Source organism: Labeo rohita, chromosome 15 (assembly GCF_022985175.1).
Source record: "Labeo rohita strain BAU-BD-2019 chromosome 15, IGBB_LRoh.1.0, whole genome shotgun sequence".
Lineage (NCBI taxonomy): Eukaryota > Metazoa > Chordata > Actinopteri > Cypriniformes > Cyprinidae > Labeo > Labeo rohita.
The window spans coordinates 16,127,411-16,147,406 of NC_066883.1; the positions used below are offsets into that span (position 1 = coordinate 16,127,411).

Here is a 19,996-nt window from a genome sequence, read left to right on the forward strand (position 1 = left end):
AGTTTTAAACCCATTCTTACTCATAGATAAAAGTTTAATTAGTTGACAAGCAGAATTACAAATTTATAATTTCCAAGTTTATAATTAATTTTCCAAGCTTATAATGCATAACTACAGTAAATGAGTAAAGTTTGGCTTGAGAAAGCCTAGCCTGAAAGTTTGAAGCAGTTGTAAAAGTATGAAAGTTGATGTTGCTATCATGATTTAACATATTGCTTACATGACTTAACATTGTTAGCATGTTATAGCATGATTAGCTTGTTGCTTGCATTTTTATAGGCTAATTACAATGTTGTTAGCATGATTAGCATGCTGTTAGAATGTTAGTAGCATGTTCTTAGCATGATTAGCACGTTACTAGCATGTTTCTAGCATGATTAGCATGTTACTATCATGTTTCTAACATGATTTGCAAGCTACTAGCATGATTAGAATGTTACTAACATGTTGTTAGAATGATTATCATTACTAGAATGTTGCCAGCATGATTAACATGTTGTTAACATGATTATCAAGTTACTAAAATGTTGCTAGCATGATTAGCAAGTTGCTAGCATGTTGGTAACATGATTAGCCGGTTGCTAGCATGTTTCTAGCATGATTAGCATTTTGTTAGCATGTTTCTAGCATGATTAGCATGTTTAAACCAGCTAAAACCAGTTGATTCCCCTGGTGAAAAAACCAGCATATGCTGGTAGGTAGGTTTTAATGCTGGTTTATGCTGGTCCTTTGCTGGTTTAAGCTGGTCCTTTGCAGGTTTATGCTGGTCCTTTGCTGGTTCATGCTGGTCCTTGACCAGCAACATGACCAGCATAAACCAGCTAAGGACCAGCATCAAAACCTACCTAACCAGCATTCCAGCATCAAAACATAACTACCAGCATATGCTGGTTTTTTCACCAGGGTCGGTAAAAACCAGCAAAAACCAGCCTAGGCTGGTTGTTTAGTCTTAGCTGGTTTAAGCTGAAAATAGCTGGTTTAACCTTAAATGGTCTTTTAGCAGGTCTCCCAGGTTGGCCAGCTAAGACCAGCCTGACCGGCTTAAAAGTGGTCAAAAACATACTGTTTGCATGCATTTTTGCACGTGCTGTCTGAGAAGCTGTTTCTGAGCACTGTCAGAGAGACGCACACATGTGAAGACGGCGTTCGAGATATTTTTTGCTGCTTTATAGGCCTTGAACGGTTAATGCACACACTTGTGTGTGTCAAAATGCCTGTCTTTGCAAGTATCCTTGTAAACACAGTAATTTGGATTTTGAAAGAAGCTGAGAAAGAAAACACACGTGTAACAGTATATTAAATCCAGATAGCTCTTAAAGTGACAGCAGTCTAATATTACTGCTGTCTGTCATTCATGTTAAAGGGGTCCTATTATTCTCTTTTACATAGACTTTAATGATGGCCAGCCTTCCGAAAAACAAAATGTGTTGTGATTGGTTAGCTGCGCCAGTGTGTTATGATTAGCGAACAGCTTAGAATGTGTTTTCGTCCTGCTACGCCCCTTGTCAAAGCAGTTAGTACAAGCTAGATTAAAGTGATTCTTACATTTTAAATATGGATATTTTTCTTACAAAAACACATCGATTCACTACAGGAGGCCTTTATTGACCCCTCCCCCCTGAGCCGTGTGAGGCACTTTTTATTATGGACGGATGTACTTTATTGACTTGTTTTGGACTGATGAATAGAAACACCCGTCTATGCCATTTTAAAGCTTGGTGCCAGGATAATTTGTAATGTAACTCTGATTGCATTCGTCTGAAAGCAGGAAGTCATACACACCTAGGATGCATGGAGGGTGAGTACATAATATGCTACAGTAGTGCAGGGTCCTATCCTAAGCCTTCCAGATCACCAATACATGATATTATCATGCTAATTTATTTAATTATTTTACATACTTAGTTTCATTGCCTGAAACCAGCTCCAGCATAAGGCTAAAAGCAACCTAACGTTGCTTGTGTTTATACCCGCCGCGTTGTGGCTCGTTGAAGTGGTTCTCTGCGCTGCATCGCTAAAGTTAGTCTAATCCCCCACCTAGTCCGTACCCACCCCCCAACAATTCGAATTTCAGTAGGCGGAATTTATTTTAATGATATTCTAATGGGCAGCGCTATGACATCATTGCATGTGGAAAATATACGCTGTTGTAGTTCTTGATAAGGGATGTTTTAGAAACGAATATTCTCCCTTTGGAGTGGACTTTGAGATTTGTAACTTTGTAGGTTTTTTATTCCCCAAAGATACACACCACACACTGACTAAAATTCAAAAAGTGAAAAAGCATAATAGCATCCCTTTAATCAAACAACAAAAGAGAGAAAATCTCTCACTGCTCTTGACTAAATCACTTTTGTAACTTTAATAAGAAGAAATATATATTTAATTTACACTGCAAAGAATATGCAGTGTTCTTATACATTTGATTACTTTATACAATGTATGTAGCAAGTTTTTTGTCCTATTGCTTGTAATTAGTTCCTGATTGACGAGAATTATGGTATCAAAAATGTTGATAGCATAAAGTCCTTATTTAAAGCAAAAATAACTATATTGTGACACATATATTGTTACTGTGAAATAAAATGACTCATATCATGATACAAGACCCCTAAGTAATAATATCAGAATTAGTTTTGAATAAACTACCCCTTTAAATGAGAACGTCCACTATGCTGAGCTAATCCAAGACCATCATGTTCTCTCTGCCCCTGATTGGTATAAATGTTAAAATCAGAAGCTGCTCAGGGATTTTACATGGAGTGATTTCACTCCAGGTCCCCCGTTAGAGCAAAACTGGTGTAATCCACTGAGCAGTTAAGAGGATTCCCTTCACCCAATCTGCTCTGTAAACAAAGCAATTATGATCACAATGAACCTCGTACGGATCAGCGTTTGGCGTAGCAGTGAGGTTGTATAACTAAGGAACGGTTGCATAATTATACAGGGGGAGAAGTGTGAGAGGCCGAGACCTGCTGTACTCTGTCACCCGTCATGGTTAAACAAAGATAACACTCCATCTGAACATAACAAGAGCTAACAGTCCAGCCAACATCATACACACTAAGTAAATGGCACCTGAGTCATCTCTATTATGCCCTCTGCGTCACACATTCAGTGAAAACATGGTTTATAGACCAATCAGATTCCTCTGGCAGAACAAAGACTGTTCGTAAACACAAAAACAACAGACTTCACAGTTTATTCACAATGGGTATGTGGGCAAAGCTTTAAATATATATGATAATGGAAGCAGTAAGTTTTAAGATTGAGCCCTGGAGACAAACACTTCCACTCTTATTCACTGAGAAAGACATAAAAAACTGTTTCCTATCCTCATTAATGTGCAAAGAAACTCATTTATTGGTGAACTTCCTTAAACAGACAGTGTTTTATTTATTTGAGGCTCCTGAAATGATGTGTTTACCTCACAAGCTGCTTACCTTGCAAATAGTCTGCCAGGTCTCCTCCATTGCAGTACTTGAAGAGGAAACAGAAAATAAAACTCAACTTTAAAATCAATACAAAACAATAGAAAAACTATGTCGAGGCTAGAGGACTGGATTTTTCATGGGCCGCAGGAAGAGGATGGGGTGGTGACACACATCAATGAATCTGATGAAGTGATGCTGTATTATGGGACTCTCAGCGTGTATTGGCGGCTAGTAAATTTCCACATCATTGATGGAGGGAGAGAAACATCCCTGGGCCTACTGGGTGGATAGAGATAATACACTACATTTAACATGACATAACATCTTTAAGCCTCTGAATGAACACCAGGACCTGATTTAAGGCTTTAAAAAAGCTGGATAAATTTTGCTTCTGGTAACTGTAATGTTATAAAGCTATGAGGATACATTTTGCGTGCAAAGAAAACAAAAATAATGATATTCGACAATTCCTTCTCTTCAGGAGAGTATCACAATGCATGTGCTGTGGTACCATCGAAGACTGACATGGAAGAGAAGAAATTATTGAAATATAGCTTTGTAACATTACGGTTGAACCAGTGATGTCACATGGGCTATTTTAACGACGTGCTTACTTCCTTTCTGGGCCTTGAATGTGTCAGAAAGCTCTCGGATTTTATCAAAAATATCTTAATTTGTGTTCTGAAGGTGCATGATGGTCTTACGGGTTTGGAAAGACATTGGAACAATGAGGGTGATTAATTAATGACAGAATTTTCATTTTTTGGGTGAACTAACCCTTTAAGATTGCATGCAGTTCCTTTGGAAATGAACCCATGACCATGCTAGCACTATGCTTTACTGTTTCATTTACAGGAAAACCAAGAACTTGGATACCTGAGCATGCACAAAGAGCAAATTGCATCAGTGTGTACTAAGTATGACTGGCTCTTGTGTTGAGGACTTTGAGTGTTTCAGAAGCAGACCTGTTTGCGCCAGACTCTAGCTGCAAACAACCTCTCAGGTCACACAGACAGTTGCCAAAAAACAATACTCAGAAAGGCAGCACATTACATTATCAGAAGATATATAAATCAGAAGTGTTGGACTGATATTACACACTAAAGATAGTTGTATAGCTCTTGAAACTCTTTTGAGAGCTGCTTTCCCTGAATGGATATTTTTAGTTCGGGCTCTTCATGTGTTTGTTTCTCCTTCAGAGACTGCAGTGTTGGGCAATACTAGAAAGCACAACCATGAAACATTAGGCGCACTGTGGCCTTATGACAAAAACAAGAGCTTGTGAATGCTTTGTACTCACCTCCATAACCAGGAATACAGAACTTGGCGTTTCCTGAAAGAAATAAAAGACAGAATTTTACTTAGAAACGGCCCATATCAGCAAACATCCATCAACGGCACTGATTTGTTTGCACACAGGTTCATATCCTTCAGCAAGCAGGTGGTTGTGGAAATCCAGGCACGTGAGTAAGTAAAGACGACTCACGTTTCAAATCCTGGCATGCAAACATGTTGTTGAAACCGTTTAGACACACTAGCCTCGTAACAGCTATTAGGGCTGCTGTGTCAATACTTAAGGAATTAGACGCCGAATGCTGGCCAAATAAAAAGCACGAGGCCCTTGGTTTTATCTATGAAGCTGGCTGTTACAGTAAACAAGACAAACCACCAATCTAGAGAGCTTCCTCCAAAGTTTTATGATTCATTGAAACTTTCAGTGCATTGATGTTGGCACCCCATTAATGCAGTTGTGATGGACTGGTCCATTAACAAGGAAAGAGCCGCCATTTTATGTGCTGCTCATAAGTGGTTGCCTGTGGAGAGTGTGTGTGGGAAGAGTTGGTCATAGCGGTCAACACTCCATTTGCCCACATTACCTCTCATTCCTTGTCACTGTATCTTATTACCTCACCCATTCTAGATGACTGAATATTCAGAATCTCTACTACTCAGGATCCTTTAAGTCCAAATTAAGGCAAAATCAACTCTATATACTTCATTAATGCACATTTCTTGTGAACTATTATTTGATACATGTTAGGGATGTGAGGTATATTATCGATTATAGATCAGTACTGTACATTTTAACCATTTTTTCGCTAATTTCCTTTATTTTTACATTTAGGTTACCTTTTGGATAACCAGAAAAACTGAACATTGTAGCGTACATCCAGTTAATCACGATAACCTTTGTGCTTTGATGCTTTTGATGTGAAACAAAGTCTTAGATTTCACATTCTGTCCATTTTATTACAATATTCAAACTATAAATGCCGTTTTGGCGCTGCTTAGCGTGACAGGTTGGTGTAGCGCCTCAGATCAAAAGAAGTGATCATCTCCACTTTACTACCAGTTACAGCACAAAATAAACATGAATAAACATCCAAAGGTATATTAATAGAAAGACTACAGTTAATAATGAAATCCGTATCCATGTAATCGCTCAATCAGTGTTTCAACTGCACAAAGACGTCAATATGCTTATAAACAAGTCATGTAACTTCACTTTTACCTCTAAAAAAAAAAAAACTTTTCAGTGATCATAAACTTGTTAGTCAGCTAGAAAAATGAACTGTAAAGAGGAGCATTTTTCCAAATATATGCACCATATAACACATTCATTAATTTGTACTTTTCTTCAATGTTTATCTTTGAATAAGTTTTTTATGACAGCCACCATGGAACTGTAACTTTATTATCATAAAAACTTTATTATGTGTAATTTAAGCGTTTGTATACAGGTCGGTTAATTTTTAACCTTCAATATTATAGTAATGTAGTACCAACAGACTCTCATATAAATTTTTACAGCATTAGTTGAGAGGTTTTTTTTTTCCTTGGAAAAATGGCTATGTACTATACCCAAAATATATACAAATTAACCTATATGGAATCAAATTGAATTGGAAATCAAATCAAATTGCAAGCTTGTGAATCAGAATCAAACTGTGAAATCTGTGTCAAAACCCAAACCTAAGACTAATTCAAAGATATTTTTTAGTAACTGTGATACACTGAAATTTCGCCAATCGAAAACATACGGCCAAAACAGTAAAATGAAACAAAAAAAAAAAGTTTGAATTTGGCCAAAATAGTTTTGGAGAGAAAAAAAACGGACATTTAATCAGCGCTTCTGCAATGACGAATCAGTGTTTATTTCCTACACACAACATAGATTAGCTACATCCAAAAATTATTATTCTTTGGCTGAACTATCAAGAGGCAGCTTGTTTAATTGTTTTTACTAGTTTTGAAGTATCACGTGAGCACATACATTGAACACTATACAAGCTCATCTACTCAAATTTAATTACATAAACGTCTTGGTTAAATAAAAACTTGAATTTGGTTTCAATATTTTGTTAAAAATTATTTTGGTGCCATCACCATTAACAATAATACTAATAATTGTAATTATTATAAACACAGCTAAACTTATCTTGCAAATCTCAAAATGAATATCCATTGTCATACTGAACACTGTAAAGTTGTTATGCCTGAATTCACCTGTAGCATTATAATTGATTTTAGTTTTTAGTGTTTAATTTTGATTTAGACAAAATATTTTATATATTTTCAAGACTTTTAATATCTGCTTAGCAAAAATGATTAAGGGCTTATCAGTATCAGCCATGATTTTAATATTGGTGCATCTCTACACCATGTTATTCCCAAGAAAACAGCATTTGGCTTTGTAAAATGAAAACACTATTTATGAGCCCCTCATGCGCTCATGACTTGACTGAATCTGCATTCTGCAAGCAGATACTTCCTTTTCTTCGTAATCTGATCCCAGGAAAGCCCACCTCCCCATTTCCGCTGTAGATCTGTTTATGGGATCTGGGATCAATGTAGTCCCGGGGCCTAGAAGGGGCACTGCCACTAGTTGTCAGTCTGATTGCATAATGGGCTGACTTGAGCTAGCAGTGGTAGGGGACGGGAAGGAGAAAGGAAATGGAGCAGCTTCGGCTAGGTCTTGATCAACTCGAGGACGTCATTAACGTTGCATTTCAGTCATTTCTTGAACTTGACCTCCTCATCTGAAGTCAAATGATCCTGAGCATGATATGCACAAACAAACACAGGCCATTTGATGCGAGGTGCCAAGAGAAACCGTTGACCAAGTGTGGGCAGGAAAAGAAAAACAAACAGCTATGGGTCCAGAACCACATGTCCAAACACACAAGTGCCACCCTGGTCTCCTCCTGCCAATTTTTTCTTGGCTCCTTGGCCAAGAGATGAGATTGCACTTGGTCTCTTGCATAACAATATGCACCATGATTTAAGAGCAGTGGTTATGTCAATTATTTTTAATATGTAAACAAGAATTAAAAAATAGGTCAGTTACCAAACACTGGACTCTGAATGGCTACTCGGCATAAATCAGTGAAGCAGGTAACATTAGCTGCTGCGTGCTTAGAGTTTCGCATATTAGGAAGCTGGGAAGCATAACTACCATGTGTTTTGGCATTTTGACTAAAAACAAACTCAAACTATGAAATTCCAGAGCTGCGTTCCAATCATATCTCCAGCTCTAACACAAGCTTCAAAACACTGGAAAACACAGGCATGACATGAAGTCAAAACCCAGCACAGTCCAGCCAGGCAGTGAGAGTATTGCATCATAACTAGACTTGCTGAGTTGCATAAGGTGGAAACCAGCCAAAGCATGGCTTTAAATTCTAGGAATGTTTGAGAAACACCACATGTGCGACCAACTGTGAGAGATGGATGTGTACTTCTTAGAAACTCAGCCGGTTTCTAGTAATCTCAACGATAAGGGAACACAACATTCTAGGGCTGAATACTTGAGGTGTTGTGAGCCTATAGAAACAGATTGTCCTTTTAGATGGGAATGTTTCTAAAGCAATGTCCCAGAAGCTCTGAATGACACACTTGAGGATGATTATCAGCAGGAACAGGTAGTGAAGAACAGCCAGGTGGCAAGGCCATGAACCTTACAGTTTTAAGATAAAGAAAGAGATAAAGACACAAATAAACATATTTTCTTGGATCTACAGCCCACGGAGGTCTGGTAAATAAACACACAACCATTTCATGACATGTTGGTGGAAAGAAATGACGAATTAATAGATTAATCAAGAAATGGCAAAAAGTATTATCCTACATTATGAACACAACTGATGATCTAAAACAGTGATTAGTTCTTGTAGGCAGCTCTCGAGGAAAACATTAACAGGTTCCAGATGTTCCCTGGCTGTATTTCTTTGTTTCCTTCCACACAACACTCACTGCTCATTGTCTTCATTTGAATTCATCCCTCCCCTCCTTCTCAGAAAGCTGAAGACAACAAGTCAATTCGTTCTCCACTGGGACACGCTGTTCTCTAACAGGAAGTTCAAGCTTTGTTTTGACACATACGACAGTCTTATGCATATGTGACTCATAAACAAGTCTGACTCCTCCCACCCTGTTTCCTACCACTGTGTTTCCAAGTAGCCAGAATTGATCCATCCCATTTATTCCTAACAAATTTCCCTTTCCTTACAAATTTACATGCTTTTTGGACATCTGAACAGCACTTCTCTGTTTCTTCAAAGGATAGTTTGAAGGATGTTTCAACTGATTTTGTAAATGCAATGAAAATAAGTGGTTTCCAAAACAACAATGGACCCAAATGACTTCAATTGCATTAAAACAAACAAACAAAAAAACTCTACTCCATAGAAAATATAAAGGTTCAGAATGTAATGAGGGTAGGACTGCATGATTTGGGGGAAAATAAAAAAAAATTGTAACTTTTCTTATAAAAATTGCAAATGCGATTTATAATGCATTCTCTAAAGCTCTAGATTTGCTGAGTTTGTTTCTGGGTTGCAGAATTTAGCCTTTTTTTTAATTAATATTTTCTACATATTAATATGACTATGAAATAATAACAACAGTATTTATTTATTTATTATTATTATTATTTATTTTATATTGATATATAATCAAATCATTGTGCAGCCCTACAAACAAGCACAACAAACCTGGAGTTAAAATAAAATAAAATAAATTAATATAAAATGTAATTAAATTGAATTAAACAACATAAGAAATATTACTATTATAAAATTAAAAAAAAAAAAACTATTGTAAAAAAAATAATAAAAACAGTTTTTTAAGAAAAAAAAATATAATATTTATTTATCTTTGTTAATGTTAGTTAAAATACAGTCATTCATTGTTTGTTTGTTAATTCACCGTGCATTAACTAATGTTAACAAGCACAACTTTTGATTTTAATAATGCATTAGTAAATGTTGAAATTAACATTAACTAAGATTAAAAATGCTGTAAAAGTATTGTTCATTCTTAGTTCACGTAAACTAAAACAATTTGATTTTACAGCTCAACTGTACATTTACAACAGTAATAATAACAATGTAATATTTCTATAATATATTATTAAGTAAAACATTCTTAAATATTTTGATTAAATATTATAATTATAATAACAATAATATTTATGGCTGTTTTAATTCATTTTTAAAAGGTGAACCATCACGGTTTTATTGTTTTATTTTGGCAATGCCAAAATAATGGCATGCCATAAACTTTCCCTTTTGCTGACAACAGTCAGTTTAAAAGTACTGGTTAGTGAATGTTGCATTCCCCAATTCAATATAAATGAGATAAACTTATAGTGCATACAGAGATAAGCTTGTGTGGATCTTTTGACTAACTGTGTAGGCCTAAGGGTGAGTTGTTGGGTGAACTATCGCTTTAAAGGCAGAGCACAAGTACACCCGTGTCAGGCAGAAGAAGAATCACCACCCTGTTATTACAGCAGGTCTCCAGCCTCCCTCTGTCAGAGCAGGGACATCGCTGAATAGCGTTTGACTGGAGCACTAAAAGCCTGTAATTAAAACGGCTGCTGAGATATCTTCAGCTCCATCGGTACAGATCCCCATTGAGGAAAAGCTCAATAACGCTTCAACATCTCTATGTGTATGCGTTCTAAGCAAGCACGCACGTGTGAACTGGCACTGACGTTGGCATTAATCACATGCAGCCTCCATTCACACTTCATCATCATGTGGGATGAGATCGTTATCGGGGCTGCAGGTCTGGCCCGGAGCGCTGCCGCACTACATATGCTCCATGTGGCGTAGTGGGATCTGAAGGGGCCGCCTCTCTCAGTACAGCTTAAATGTGAAAGGGCAAGTGCTCCCTGTTGCTATGCTTTAACTAGACACCCCTGGCTGGGTACAAAAAAGTCAATCCTCCTAACATCTTTAATGACAGTGGATTGTAAACAGTCCACGATAGCGTAATTGGGCTCTGAAGGGAGCACCGTCAATATTCCCCAAGGCTCCATGCTGCCATCAGGAGAAGTGTGCTGGAGAAAGGTCACCTTTTTCCTGTTGTATACACCTATTGGTGCCCACTGAGTTAAATGGCCATTTATTTCATCGGAGAAGCAATCAAGCAGGTATCCACTTGCTTTGTATTTTAAGATAGTAAGAATGACAGATTTGCAAAGTGATAGTGAGTTTATTAAATCGAAGGAAGGGCTATATTAAATACAGACATCCTAAACACTAAACAAGCCCACCATAAAGAACGCTAGTGCCACTGGGGAATGAAGTGCTTTAGTATAATTAGAGAAGTATTTAGTATAATTGCAGCTATTATACAAAAAAATAAATAAAATGTTATAACAACATAAGGTATAAACTGATTCTGTTTTCCTTTGCACTGACTCAAAGTGGTAGACTGAAGCCATATATATATATATATATATATATATATATATACATATACATATACATATATAAATATATAAATATATAAATATATAAATATATATTTATATATGTATATGTATATGTATGGTATTTCTCACAGCGAGTGTCATGGCGGATGCCCAAATTCACTATAATTTATAAATAATGTTTTTGCATCACGGAATGTAGTTTTGAAGTTTTTTAGACAAGAATTTACTTGTTTAGACAAGTTAATAAAGATCATGTCTATTTGGCCACATACACACTTCAAGTGTGTATCATTCCATGTATGTACGGAACAGCAGTCACTCTGTATTCGTTTTTTTACAGCAAAAAAACATTTACAGCAACATTTTGGCATCTTGTGGGAGTGAATAAGAATTTAGCCATCTGGTATCTGCCATTTTTTGGCTAAAGACTCTTTTTGTCCATCAATTTTAACTAAATTACCGCTGATAGACGTGCTGTGTTTTGTTTATGCTCAGGAGGCTGCTTTAGAGAGCGCTGTCTTACAGTGTAAAGCTAGGCACTTTATGGACTTAATAAAGTGGTCTGCTTTGGATATGAGATATTTGATTTTTTTTTTTTTTTTTTTTGTTTATAAACTATAAAGCATTTAGGTGTTTCACTGTTTTTTTCTGCTTGTCCTTGTTTTTTTTCTATAAAGATCTGGCAACACTTACACTTTACTGCAGGGCTCATAAGCACAACCAGCCCCATGTCAAAATGTGCTAAGGTTAGACTTCTTTCACTTCTTTCATGGACAAAGACACATTTCTGATACGCGTTTAAACATGTCATTAACTAGTTGTTTAGTTTGGTTCTGTACACACTGCATAGAATTTCTGTAAATGCGGCTGTCACTACCTGTATTGTTCAAGAGTTAATGGGGTTGTCCCATATTTTGGTGAATTAAGTGTGTACAGAATGCAATTAAGGAGTAAACCTAATTGACAACCAAACTTAGCCACAGTGTGTACGTGGCCTTTAAAACTTTGCTTTGACGTTTTCGGAGATGTGAGCTCCAGGGTGTTAGCGGTGTTCAGCGCTCATGAACCCGCCAAGAGCAGCCTCACCTCGGCCAGATGCTCTGGAATTTCCCGCTGACTTTGATGTCTCAATAGAACAATATAACTTTAAAGCTGTATATAAGAGCACTGCCTTTGTGCTTTTGACTGAATTGCCTAGCAACTTTTATGATGGCTGTTGTTGTCATTAATAATATTTTATATAAATAATAGTAGTATTTAATAATAGTACGTAGTATTAAAAGATAGTGTGTGTGTTTGTGATGGTGATTTTAGTTAGTGTTCCGCCATTAGATGGCAACGAGTGTTACAGTGTTTTTATGAACGAGTCATCAGTAAAGACTTTTATATTGAAAGAGACTGAAATAGGGTTGTAAACAAGGAGGTTATTTTTACTTTCAACAACACCTTGTAAAACACAGCCAAAAAAGCACTGAGCAGCGCAGTCATCAAAAATCACCCATAACAGCTGCAAGGATAGTACGACAAAGATATCGCTGTCCTCAGCAGAAATTTAAACTTGGGATGCCCTCGACTAAAGATTTTTCTGGTCAACTAGTAGTCGTTTATTTTAAGCATTAGTCAACGCAAAAAAAGCTTGCCATAGCAAGTAATCATATGAATGTGTCAGGGAAAAACAGCAAGGAGACTGCATAACATTTTAATAATTTATTGTTTACTACTGCTTTCTTTGTTTTCGACTTACGAGATGAAGTCAGTGACACTGACTCATCAATGGCAGTAGTAATGTGCCATGCGTGTTTCTCACAGATTTCATAATCTGAGAATATTGTTTTTTTATTTGAATTGGTTCATTTAAAAGTAGACATTTCACTCTCTATAGATATATTTATCATGTCTGTAAGGCAAGTGCACACAGAGTTTCTGAATTTCACGGTCAAGTTCACAGAAAGCAAGATGGCAGAAAGCGCATCCTGTTTGCTTTCATTATTTTACAAAAGCGCAATGTTTTGTTGTTATTCTGAGTGTACACAAATAAACGTAGAGTCTTTACAGATTCGAAAGTTGTAATACTTTTATCTGTATCACCAAAAATGACTGCACCGGCACCTCCATCTGTCATGCAGTGAGCGCTTTCCAGTTCAGCTTCCACACTCCGCTCAGACACTTGAATAGCGCACATTTTTCTAGATTAACATTAGATTTAGCTGCCATGTAAAGTTGCTACTACATACATCTTTCAAATGAAAAGCTATATTTGAGGTTGATGAATGATAGGCTACCTGTCTGATGTATTACCACATAGACCAGCTGTTAACAACCTGTCCGTCATGAACTGTGTGACTTTTTTGATTGACCGAGCCTCTTTTTGACAACTAATGGTTAGTCGACTATTAAGAGGCAGCCATAATTCAAATGACGTTTTCAAATTAGTAACGGAGGCTTGGGAACAGTTGTCAAACTGTCAAACTGAGATCTAAATCTGTGGTGGAAGGAAGTAGTTCCTGATCTATTTTTTTATTTTATTTTGCTTGTATTGCCTTATGGATTGCATGCACATTTCAGAATATGTGTTCACATATAGTACGGAGTGTATGTTATGACCACATATCGTTTCTGATCTAAAAGCTATTCAAATGCCCTCCCACCACAAGCCCATGTGAGTTTTCAACATGATTCAGATATCTGTGTCTTTTCCTGGCAGAAGAACAGCTGAAATATGGTGGGGTGGAATGACTTAAATTTTCCAGGGTAAATTAGGATGAACTTCCACCTCGGTCAGACTGACCATGTGATTTAGAAGGCAGGAGCTAGCAGGATGCAGATCTCAGCATTGCACAAATGTATTTAAAGTTGCCTGACTGCATGAGCGAAGCAGCATGTGAGACTCCAAAAACAGCTGATGAACAGCTACAGTACGTCACCAATGATTCCTACTTCTCCATTTCAACACCGGGAGGAAAAACACACCTCGTGACAGAGTTTGGTATTACCTGTCACAGTCGAGACAAGATGCTATAACTTCTCACACTGACTAAAAAAAGTCTTGTGATGGAGATAAACAGTGTATCTTCAAGCATGATCAGTGAGATGAGTGTCAACAGCTTGTAGTGCACTCTCTGCCCTTGCAGGAGAGATAGATTACACATGAAATCACTCTTCTTCTCGAGTGTCTTCCTGGAGTAGACCAAAAATCTTGCCGCGTTCAGCACAAAAACTGATTCAGAAAAGCATGCTTAACTGAAGGATGAGGGGTCCTGCAGGTCTGTGTCGGGGTGGGAGTGTTATATAAGCATTCCGCGTGGGAAGAGCAGGATATTTAACGACTCTCTTCGCTATACTGGGAAGCAATACGTGTCAAAGGTGTATAGGTGACTGAATCATAACAGCCATAATTAAACCCACAGCTTTTCGCCCTTGATCCTGCCGTAGACGTCAACGTCCTTTCAGAACAGTGCCTGCTCTGTCAGCCGAGGGTTTGGACCAATCAAATGGCGCTTAAACAGCCCACACCATTCCAGTGGAGGCAAACCCTCCCCCTATATGAGCCTGCTGGTGGGATGCAGAAAGGAGGAAGGCTGGGTATTGATGGATGAATAAGCTTGCTAATAAAACGGGCTGACTTCTGACATTTTCTGCATGGTATGCAGCATTCAGCTCAGGATGCTGAGAAATATTCTTATTTCCTTCTAGCCAGTAACATTATTTTCTCATATGCACTGTGAGACTTACAAAGGGCTGCACATGATGTATTTGCAATTAATGTCCGCTCTAATGACTTTATTAGCTTTAGAGAAAAATGTGTGTGATGTTCTTAAAGTGGTCTCATGCAATGTACAGCGAGGCTTAGTCTAGGATAGGTCATGTGACTAGCATGTGAATGGTGGTGTTATACAAGAACTGGGCCAGTCCCGCAGGCCCTCACAGCTCTTAGTGGATAGTAGCACAGCACTAACAGCTCTAGGCATCTCTGTTCAGAAAGCATTCAGAGATAGTAATATATAGTAAAAGCGCCATTACCTGGACATCATAGAGCGCCACAATGTTCTCATGCTGGAGTTCCTGTAAACAAAAAATAAACGCTGTTTGTAAATACAAATGATGATAAATAATAAAATCAATATAACAAATAATATAATAATAGAATTGATATATACACTATCAGTCAAACGCTTTTAACGTTTTTTAAAGAAGTCTCTTCTGCTCACCAAACTAGCTTTTATTTGATCCATAATGCAGCAAAAGCCATAATACTGTGAAATATTTTTAGTATTTAACATAACTGCTTTCTGTTTGAACATATTTTAAAATGTAATTTATTCCTGTGATCAAATCTAAATTTTCAGCATCATTACGCGGTCAGAAATGATAGAAATTCTTACTTTCATTTAGCAAGGATGCTTTAAATTGATCGAAAGTGATGATAAAGACATTTCTGTTTTAGATAAATGCTGTTCTTCTGAACTTTCTATTTATCAAAGAAATCTGAAAAAAATCTACTCAGCTGTTTTCAACATCATAATAATAATAATAAACGTTTTTTGAGCAGCAAATCAGAATAATAGAATGATTTCCAAAGGATCATGTGACTGGAGCAATGATGCTAAAAATTCAGCTTTGAAATCACAGGAATAAATTACATTTTAAAATATATTTAAACAGAAAACAGTTATTTTAAACAGTAAAAAATATTTTTTAAAATATACTGCTTTTGCTGTACTTTGTATCAAATAAATGCAGAATTGGTGAGCTGAAGAGACATTAAAAAAAAACATTAAAAATCTTACTGTTCAAAAACTTTTGACTGGTAGTGTACATAATATAAATTATTATTTAAAAACTGTAATATAATAAATAACAAATAACATACAAATAATATTTTGGATCACGTAAGAAAGTAGCATAATGAAATATTATTAACGTGTAAAATAATTTAAAATGTCATTCATTCTTGTAATGCAAAGCTACATTTTCAGCATCATTACTCCAGTCTGTCACATGATCCTTCAGAAATCATTCTAATATGCTCATTTGGTGCTCAAGTAACATTTATCATTTTCAATATATGAACAGTTTAACAGCTTAATAAAAAAACTCACCTTTAATATTTTTATTTCTTTACCAAGCAGAATCTGAGATTTGGAGAGATTCTTTTTGTTAATACTCTTGATGGCGACCTCCCAATCAGTCTTCTGCAAATATTATACAAAGAGAGCAATTATCATTAGGCAGGATGGCAGAGGGGGGTTACATGTACCTAATTACACAACTATAAATCTTTACATTTTGAGCATTATAGTTGAAATATTAACTGTTTAACCCTATATGTGGAAGTCTTTGGTTGAGGACACAACTAACATTTTAAAAGGCCATTCCTTTTTCGCATGATGCTTCCATTCTGCATCTATTTCTCAACGTGTGACCCGGTACAACATAAAGCGGAGAATATAATTGGGATTTTAGCCTTTGGGAGAGGCAACTGTGTAAGGTGGGATTCCATAGAGCCACACACCCGCTTAAAGAAACTGTGTCCCCAACGCAGAGTGGAAATCCATGAATAGAACAACGCTTTTCAAGTAAATGTAGGTTAATAGGAGATGTTCCTGCGGCCCACTGTGCCGTAGCCAAGTGCTGGCAGCATGCGAGAGCGGCTGCGTTCATCTTGCCTCGTTGAGAACCAACTCAGCCAAGCGTGGTGAAGGCAACCCAGAGAAAACGCTGCTGGCTTCTATACTGACCCTATTCAGTAGATGAGCATTCAAAGTCTCTGCTTTTAATATCACATCTAATCTAGGAACGAGAGACTGAATGTACAACATAAATGCAGATATTTTTTTTCTTGTGTCAGTCTGCATGTTTGATGCCATGCTAGAATTCATCAATCAGTGTTCATAAGCATGTGTATATGTGGTATATGAATATGTTTGTAGGATGAACTGATAGTATTGAGTCAGCTGCTTTGGATGAGGTAGGTGATCATAAATATGCATCAGATTACTGCTATATATAGGCTGTTGTTGTACTAGATGCTGTGCATATACTAAGCATTTCCACACACAAACATATAAGCAGCATGTAGACATATCCAACTGTAATGATCTACAGATGCACAATAAACCCACTGACCACAGAGGTATGGATGAATATTAGCATTTGATCCGATTAGACCATGTTTCAACAAAACGCTGGGTTTTTGTGAATATATCTATGCATACACTATGTTACAGTTTTTACATTTTTTGACCTTCTCATGTTTAATAGAAATATCACAACTTGATCTTGTGGTGAAACAACAGGCTTCTCTATGGTGACATATGGTGGACTTCACCAATCCCATTCAGATCAGTCTTCATCCAATCAGTGACCGCTGGACTGAAACAATACCCTGGCCTACATTTTTTTTTCTTTTTTGTTCATTTGTTTGACTCAGATGTATGTCACAACACAAAAGAAAAGATCTGTCACAACTGTTACATCGTGACTTAAAGAGATCATTCACCAAAAAATGAAAATTCTGTCGCTCCAAACCCGTAAGACCTTCGTTCATATTCTAAACACAAATTAAGATAATTTGATGAAATCCAAGAGCTTTCTGACCCTGCAGAGACAGCGACTGGCATATTCAAGTCCCAGAAAGGTAGTAAGGACATTGTTAAAACAGTCCATGTGACATCAGAAGTTCAATCTTAATTTTATTCAACAATTTCTGCTCTTCAGTGTCAGTCTTCGACACTGATGCAGGAGCCTTTCTGACATTATTTTTGTTTTCTTTGCACTCAAAAAGTATTCTCATAGCTTCATAAAATTACGGGTGAACCACAGATGTCACATGGACTATAATGATGTCCTTACCACCTTTCTGGCCCTTGAACATGGTAGCTGCGTTGCTGTCTGTGCAGGGTTTGAACTTTTGAAAAAGGGTCTTATCTAGCAAAACAATCAAAAAATTTACAATTTATATACTTTTTAATCTCAAAATGCTTGTCTTGTCTACCTCTGCGTGAGCTCTGTGTATTCCAGTTAAAGACAGTTAGGGTATGTTGAAAAACTCCCCCATTTCTTCTCCAACTTCAAAATCACCCCACAACACTGCAGAAGTACTGACCTAGTGTTTACAAAGTGAACGTGCAAAGCAGGTGCAAAGCAGGCCCTTTACAAACAAAAGGTAAAACAACGATGTAGGACGATTTTGAAGTTGGATTAAAAAAAAGAGATGGGAGTTTTTCGACATACCCTAACTGTCTTGAACTGGAATACACCGAGTACACGCAGAGCTAGACAATATGAGCATTTGAGGTTAAAAACTGTATAAACTGTCAATTTTTTTAGAAAATAACTGATCGTTTTGCTAGAAACGTTTTGCTAGAAACGTTTTGCCTTTGAAGCTGCATTTAAACTGCATCTTGGAAGTTCAAACTCGTGGACACCATTGAAGTCCAGCATATGGAGAGAATCCTGAAACGTCTTCCTCAAAAAAACAATTTCTTTACGACTGAAGAAAGAAAGACATGAACATCTTGGATGACAAGGGGGAAAGTAAATGATCCGTAAATTTTTGTTCTGGAAGTGAACTTCTCCTTGAAGCTTTTATTTTGACGGAAACGCCAGCAGAGCTTTTAATTTGAAGGAAAACTCCAGCTTCAGTGAAAACAGACTTGATGAAGGGATTAAGCCATATTGTGCTTTCGGTTTTAGTTTGTCTGACAGATACTGTGCCAAAACGTCGTGGCCCGAAACACAACTTCAAAGACTTTTTAATGTTAGAATAGACCAATTCAGTGTTTACAAACAGTGATGATGGTTTTTTTGTGAGTGGAGCTTATCTGGTTGCAGAAAATAACGGTTTTCAAGTAGCAGTCTATGGAGCTATGGAAAATGGTAAATTTGAGTTTAGATTTCAAAATTCCGACTTTATTCTCACAATTCCAAGAATTCTGCTAAGAAAAAACAACTCATCATTCTCTCTTTTCCCCTCAGCTCTGGCTTTTTTTCCCTTGAGAATTGACAAACTCACTATTGTTGAGTTATAAAATCCAAACTAGGAGATATAATACACTTTTTGCACAGAAGACCTATATCGTTTCATATCATCATGTATCAACGATAACATCAAGACCGTTTTGCTATCGCCATATCACGATATTGATAATATCATTACATCCCTAATATCAATGTTTTCCCACTAATCAGAATGAGAAATTCACAAATTAGCTTTTTTATATATCAGTGGTTTCTCCTCGACGCCAATGAGATTACATAGAGCGAAACCGGAGATGTTGCATGCTTCGCAGATGTTTCTCCCAAGAAAAGAACCCAGTGATCTCACGTCTCCTTTCAGATTCAGATGAGATCTCAATGAGGCCTCCAAGTTTGCTTGGATTTGTGCCAAACACTTCAGTTCCAAGATTTACTAATATCTATTCCAGCTTATTTATTTAAGATGCTTATTTATTTACCCTAAGTGTTTCAGGTAAATTTCACTCTTTTAGATTTAGATCACATACTGCTAATGAATAGATGCTAGTACTGAAAATAATGACAAGATTTACATCAATATTGGACTAGTCATTTAACAGTAAACACAGATACTAGTTAGTTTTATGCAATGATGTTTAAGCGGCTTGCCATTTTCTCATAACATCCGGTCAGTATGTTTTGTGTGTTAGGTAATGTCAAAATCAAGCAGAAAAATCACAACAAAATGTGCGTCCTGTCCCTCCGCCCAAACGTACAAGTAGACCGGTCAGTCCTATTGACGTCAGACGGCTTATTCACGGAGGCTGTTTTATGAATGAATGACTCCAGCAGTATGTGACCTATTCTAGCACACGTTACATAA

At 36.9% G+C, this 19,996-nt stretch overlaps 1 protein-coding gene across 3 annotated transcripts in view; it reads right to left on the reverse strand.

The window, feature by feature from the left end:
* Positions 1 to 19,996, reverse strand: part of ulk2 (unc-51 like autophagy activating kinase 2) — a 43,543-nt gene that overhangs the window by 22,310 nt on the left and 1,237 nt on the right. For all 3 annotated transcript variants that reach the window (XM_051128513.1, XM_051128512.1, XM_051128511.1), the window contains exons 2-5: positions 16,257 to 16,349; positions 15,178 to 15,219; positions 4,735 to 4,767; positions 3,444 to 3,480 (exon numbers count right to left, since the gene is read on the reverse strand). In XM_051128513.1, coding sequence (XP_050984470.1) covers positions 3,444 to 3,480; positions 4,735 to 4,767; positions 15,178 to 15,219; positions 16,257 to 16,349 — 205 coding nt within the window. The remainder of the gene's footprint in view (positions 1 to 3,443; positions 3,481 to 4,734; positions 4,768 to 15,177; positions 15,220 to 16,256; positions 16,350 to 19,996) is intronic.